Source organism: Ursus arctos, unplaced genomic scaffold, assembly GCF_023065955.2.
Source record: "Ursus arctos isolate Adak ecotype North America unplaced genomic scaffold, UrsArc2.0 scaffold_30, whole genome shotgun sequence".
In the NCBI taxonomy this organism is placed as follows: Eukaryota; Metazoa; Chordata; class Mammalia; order Carnivora; family Ursidae; genus Ursus; species Ursus arctos.
Window position 1 is genome coordinate 3,998,664 of NW_026622986.1, and position 6,347 is coordinate 4,005,010.

A 6,347-nucleotide genomic window follows, 5' to 3' on the forward strand; every position below is an offset into this window, starting at 1 on the left:
CGGCGGCCAGCCAGCTGCACTACGTGTTGAATCGGAATTTACATTCCACCCATGAGGCCCTGTCACTGCCGACCGCCTGAGAATCACCAGGACACTAGATTGTCCAGATTTCTGAAGTAAAGTTCCTGGAAAGTTAGACAATATCTAATGAGCCTTTCTTACTGTGCAAACACAAAAGAACTTGACTACAACAAGGCATGCGGGAAGACACTTAAACTAAGATCCTTTCTTATTTAAAATGACCTCAAATAAAAGGACAGTCCCAAAGTTTGAGGGATTTGCATTCTAGGCCCTATTCAGTCAGTTCTCTTCAGACTTGTCCCCTCCTTTTTCTTCTCTCTAGCCCCAGTACGTCCAAGGATCTGAGCTAACGTCCCTGCTAAGCTTCCCCTCCTCTGAGACTCGTCCTGTCCTGATCTTACCATCATTCTCATCTTATCAAAACCCATGCTTAGGCAGTTAGCAATGGAAGGGTCTAATGAATTAACCCTTGTTAATATTAAAATGACAGCTCTACATGGCACATGGCATTGGGAAATTTCCAAATATGTAGAGCACTAAGGAATCATCTAGTCTAGGTTCCTCTTCACTCAGAGAAAGAAACTGAGGCCCAGAGGGATGAAGTGACCTGCCAGGTAATGGTGACATGGGATGAGAACCCAGATGTCCTACCCTTCGCTCCTTACCTCTCCCCTTATCTCTTGGCACCCATTGCTCTGAATAGTATTTACGGTTTTCCATGAAACCTCAAGGCTCTGGTTCTCCAATAGCAGGATTTTGGACATCAGCAGAGAGGCAAAAGCAGCCTTTCCCAGTGCCACCCAAATAAAATCACACTTGTTTGCAAACCCAAACCTGAGCATAAACTCCAGCAGGAGAAGGAACACAGACACACTCTGCCCAGTTCTCTCTGGGGACACAGCCAAGAGGAAACCCCGGCGCAGCCCCTGCTACCTTGTTTTCCCAGCTGTTGTCCAGGCACCCTGCATGGACACACACTACCATGTGTTGAGTTGATTTCGTCACTCAATATTATCAAGGCTAATACTGGGGGCTTGAGAGACCTGTGGAACTTATTTTTAAATAGTAATGAAACACTAGACATTTCTTATATCTCTAAGACAATACCCAACCTTGGGAGGTCCGCCAGAACTGCATGCTGCAAGGGACAAGAACCAAATTTTCCCCTGAACGCTTTAGGAATATTAGACTCAAAAAGTCACATTTATTGAGCACTTGCTATGTGCTAGACATTGATCTAAGTATCAAAGAAAGGGGTCTGAGTCATGGCTCGCTGTTTTCAATGAATGGAGGAGCAAGAGAGATTCACTGCATATGTTAAAAATAGGCACATTTATTCAAATATTTTTATGCCAGAACCAATTTTGGACTATTTAAGTTTTAACCAACTGCTTTAACATCCCATAGATTTACCAAGCAGGCTGTTATTCTCCATCCTGGCAGGTTTGTCATTGTCAAAGTCTTCTTTAGAACAGTTAAAAGTGTCCATTGGTTTCATGAGTGCACCGGTTCGCCTTTTTATTCTCTGCTGGAATGAAGGGCAATTCCCTGTCCTTAGCCACTTTGTGTTTGGAGACCAGAGGCTATTCATCCATTCTGGAAGTACGCCCAGATGGCTCTTCCTCCTCTCTTGATAAGGTAAGCAGGTGCGTCCTGTCCCATGGCAGCTCTTTCTGCTACACTATGCCCATCTATGTGGCAGTTAAAGGTAACCCTGAATCTCTCACAAAGTCACCTCTACCTTGGGCAGCTCCTAGACCCAAACCAGAGCTACCAAGACATGCAGAGAAGTGCTTATGTGAAGCTCATCTCCAGATATGAGGGAGTTTCCTGTTTCTAGTGCACAGCCAAAACCACGAACAAGGACTGTGAGACCACAACACTAACAGGGTTTCTCCTGTGCTCCCCTGGAACACGAAGCCTCTCAGGGCCACCTTACCTGTATAGCTCTCTACAAGACACAGACGAAACCCAGACTAGAATGTGTGTAACAACTCTAGCTCCACTCACCAACAGCACGAATGTTTCCTCTATGGCAACTATACTTCAGTGCAAAATAAAAAATAAAACAAACAAAAATGTGCTCCCTCAAGTCAGCGAAGAGCAGCCCCTCAGCAGACACGAGGCAACAGCAAGCATGTGGGGGACCCATCCCACCCCGGCACCTTATACTGGCAGCAAAAACCACCTCAGAGGCCTCCCCTCAAATCCCCAATTGTTTAGGAGCCAGATTTTCTGCATTTGTCATTTCTCGTACAACACTATGAGGTGTGATATTACAATTCCATCACGATTAATTTTATTAAAGACATCAGAAGTTAAACTAATGTCTCTCTATTGATAACATGCATATCAGATGCCTCTTTTATTCAAACGGAAAAACACACAAAAACAAAAACAAAAAAAAACCCTTCATAATAGCTCACCAGAAAACATTAAAACATAAATGAGCTCTATTAATGTAAGACAACATGCTTTAATTAAGCACATACTATGGTAAAAAAAACAGAGTGTAGCATCATCCCACGCCTGACACTCTCCAATTAATCATTTTAGCTTCCAGTCACATTGTCAAAAGCACAATGTCAAGTGCTTTTGTCAAGAGAAATTGTTATCTAAAGTAAATCTGTATGTCGAGGACATTAGTCTCCCATGAAGTCCATGTGTCCCATGCCAGCTCGCCTTCTGCCTGTTGATGTTCTCCGGGAAGCTGGTCCGTAAGCTTTCACACGGGCCAAAGTGAGTCTGCACCTTCGCGGGCGCGTCTGCGTTTGGACCGGACAGGGCACTTCGGAGCCGCCCGGCTTTCCGTGTTCAGACCCACTCAGACTTTCTGGATCTGGAGCTGGCGAGCCCGTCGGGGAGCTGTAGAGGACTGGACGGGTAGCGCCGGGCCAGGCGGCTCCGAGGCGCTGAGGGGTGCTCCTCTGACCTTGTGGGACCCTCGCCCCCGGGGTCCTGGGGGGCCTCTCTGTGCGGCCTACCCCCGGGCTCCTTGCAAGCCGAGGCCAGCTTGTCGCTGGCAGAGGACAGCACCTCGCTCTCGTCCTCGTCCGGGAGCCCCATCCGACCCGACACAGCCGACTTGCCACTGGGGCTGTCGGCAGCCTCCCCGCCAGTCCACAGGTTGGGGTGGATGGGCGCCCCCTCCTCCAGCCACCCCCCGATGCCCGCCGTCTGACCCGGCCTAGCGCCCGGGCTCTGGCAGAGGGCGGCGCGGCCAGGGGCATCCCGGGCGGGGCTCCGGCCCCCGCTCGCCCTCCCCCGCATGCTGCACACGAGGTCGGCCCCGCTGAGCAGCAGGGACAGCGCACTGACCGCCCACATGAAAAGCATCATAATGGACTTCTCCGTGGGCCGGGAGACGTAACAGTCCACCACGCCGGTGCAGGGAGAGTGGGCGCAAGAGAAACTCTTGGGCACCAAGAATCCAAAGAGGAGGTAATGCGAGGCACCGAAAGCTGCCTCGGTCAGCATCCGAAGAAAGAGGTGGACGATGTAGCCGGAGGAGAAGTCCGGCACGGTCAGGTGGCGCGGCTCCCTGCAGGGCAGAGGACTGCGCCCGTCCCCAGGGCTCCGGTCACAGGGATCAGGGCCGGTGCGACCGCCGTCGGGTCCGCAGAGTCCGCGGGCGGCGAGCACGGCCCCTCTGTGCAGCACATAGACACTGAAAACGGCAGAAGGGAGGAGGACAGACACGCTCTGGATCAGCCAGAACCGCAGGTGGGACACCGGGGAGAAGATGTCGTAGCAGACGTTGGCGCATCCCGGCTGCAGAGTGTTACACACAAACCTCTCCTGCTCATCCTGGTAGACGGGGGAGCCTGCCAAGACGATCACCGCCATCCTCAGCAGCAGCATGAAGATAAGCCAGAGCTTCCCTAGAAAGGAGCAAGCAGCAAGGGCACCGTCACCAGCATGCCAACATACTCCCTTCCAGCAACAGTTTTTAAGGATTTGCAGGGGTGAGACTGCAGGCCTGAGAAGTCAGTAAGCATGGATGGTAGTCCCCGCGACAGCGTGGGCTAGCTAGTTCGCTCCTCTGCCAGATATTTACGGAGGCCGCACAGTGTGTCAGACCCTGTGCTGAACTAGCTGTTTGTAAAATGCTTTGAGACTGACAGATTCTAAAGAAGCATTAGAGACTAAAGATGTTTGATCTGACTCCAGTAGTTCAGACTTTTGGTCATGTCTCCTGGACTGAAAGTTCTAGAAAGAAAGTTGAGCTGAGCAAATTAATGATGTAAATAAGCTCTTACTCTCTGCAGATAATAAGCTTTCTAAAGAATGTTAGCACATTTGTGTAGCTGTGTACAGCAAATACAAGCTGCTAATTATAGTTCAGTCGTCTTTATTTTGGTCTAGAAGATCTTTATTTAATTGTTGCTTTATGGTCCTTGAAATCAAATTTCCTTAACGACATTCAACTTTTCAGGTTTTTCAATGATTCAGAATTCCTTTTCCTCTATTACAGTTATTATGAAATAATGAGGTTCCTCTTTCTTCAATTTATCATGAATAAATGAGACCAACCTAGGAAATAAAAATAACATCAAAGTCCTATTTTCATGTCACAGGCTAACTCTTTTGGAACACGTCTAAGACTCAGTTAAAATAATCTGCAAATATTTTGTTTTATGACATGATACAGAAAACATCACCCGACATCAGAAAAACAAAACTCTATTATAAAGGAAGGCAGTTAAGCTCAAAGAATAGAATTATGTGATCACATCATTGACTCAAACTTGAAAGACCAAGTTGATTTTGTTTAAATTCTACAAAATAATGAGTAAAAAAAATATCAACCACTTCATAGGTGTATTTTAATCCTTTTCTCAAGCCTTTTTAAAAATTTTTATTTATTTATTTTGACAGAGATAGAGAGAGAGAGAGAGCACAAGCAAGGGGCACAGCAGGCAGAGGGAGAGGGAGGAGCAGGCTCCCGGGAAGCAGGGATCCTGATGCAGGACTGGATCCCAGAATACTGGGATCGTGACCTGAACCCAAGGCAGACACTCAACTGACTGAGCCACCCAGGCACCCTGTCTCAAGTCTTTTTTCTAGGACACCCATACTTTTCTAAAAATTTTTCATGTCTGCATCAAACACAGAAATAATTATTACTTCTTAAAAACATAAACAAAAATTTGGATTTGGCTTAAAGTGCACAAGAGAAATGACTAATCCTTACAAATTAAGCTTCAAGGAAAAGATGAACAAGAAGGAAGTGTAATCAAGGCACTAATTTCTCTTTAATTTTTACTGTATTTTTCCTTCTCCCAATCAGGTAGCCAGAGAAGAGATATTCCTTCTGCTTGCTTCAGTCTTCAGGTTCAGCACCCAAATGCCAGTGAGAACAGCCCCCAGGAGAAAACACTCACATCCAAGACTTCCTTAAATGATAGTGGAACTGGGCAGCAATTAAAAGAAAGCTTGAGCACTCAGCTCTCTTTCTTCCAGCAACAAACGGGCCAGGCAAAGTGATGAAAACAAAAACACAAGAGCTTTGGAGCTGTTTCCTATACTCACCCACAATGGTCATGTTGCAGTTGATGGTGATGAGAAGGAATCCGAGCAGGTCCAAACGTTCCATGTTTCCTGAGTGTCGCAGACTCAAGGTTGCTGGAGACATGGGAAGCCTGTGCTCTCCGAGAAGGTGGAAAATCTTCGAGGAATAAATGTATCTTTGCAACAAGACTTAAAGGTGAGAGCTGCAGATAAAAAAGGAAAGTTTTGAGCCCAGGAATGGAAGGTAGGTTTTTCTGTCTCCGAGCTGAGACAGCCCTGAGCTGTTTGCCTCTGAGGCAAAGTGTTCTTGACAACTGCAGTGACCAGAAGACAGCAGGAGTCATCTCTCATTGTGGGCTATTCTTACCCTCTTGAGACATTCCAGGCCCATGGCAGTGCTCACATGTCTCTACCGGGAGAGCCAGATGCTTCAGAATATAATAGAAGCAACTACATTTAACCCAAGAAAGAAAAAGTTCTGTTAACTAGCCAAAGAAACTTTTCTACTAAAAAGGTGTTTCCTCCTTGCAAATATTTCCACAACCACTTCACTTATCAAAGAAGCGCTGAAATGTTCATGTTTTGTCCTCTCTATGAAGCATAGGAGGTAACACTGGCCCACAAGGGTCTGGCTCTCAGACCGAATTCCTTTATCATGGATGAAAGCATAAATCTGCATCTTAGACACGTGTCCCAACTTTAGGCTGTGACTCCATTATTCTCTAGCTATTTCCTGTCTGCGTGAGTGACAAAAGCTTTTTAGTTCAATACAAAAGGCCTGGGGCAGCCGCCTCGTCCCTGGGGAAGTCCTCGAA

At 47.0% G+C, this 6,347-nt stretch overlaps 1 protein-coding gene across 1 annotated transcript; it reads right to left on the reverse strand.

Moving 5' to 3' along the window:
• Positions 1-2,437: 2,437 nt before the first annotated feature.
• GJD4 (gap junction protein delta 4) lies at positions 2,438-5,857 on the reverse strand. Its single transcript, XM_026483418.2, has 2 exons — positions 5,554-5,857; positions 2,438-3,902 (listed from the first exon to the last, which is right to left on the reverse strand). The coding sequence occupies exons 1-2, from the start codon at positions 5,654-5,656 to the stop codon at positions 2,836-2,838; spliced, it is 1,170 nt and encodes a 389-aa protein (XP_026339203.1). The 5' UTR covers positions 5,657-5,857; the 3' UTR covers positions 2,438-2,835.
• Positions 5,858-6,347: the final 490 nt, after the last annotated feature.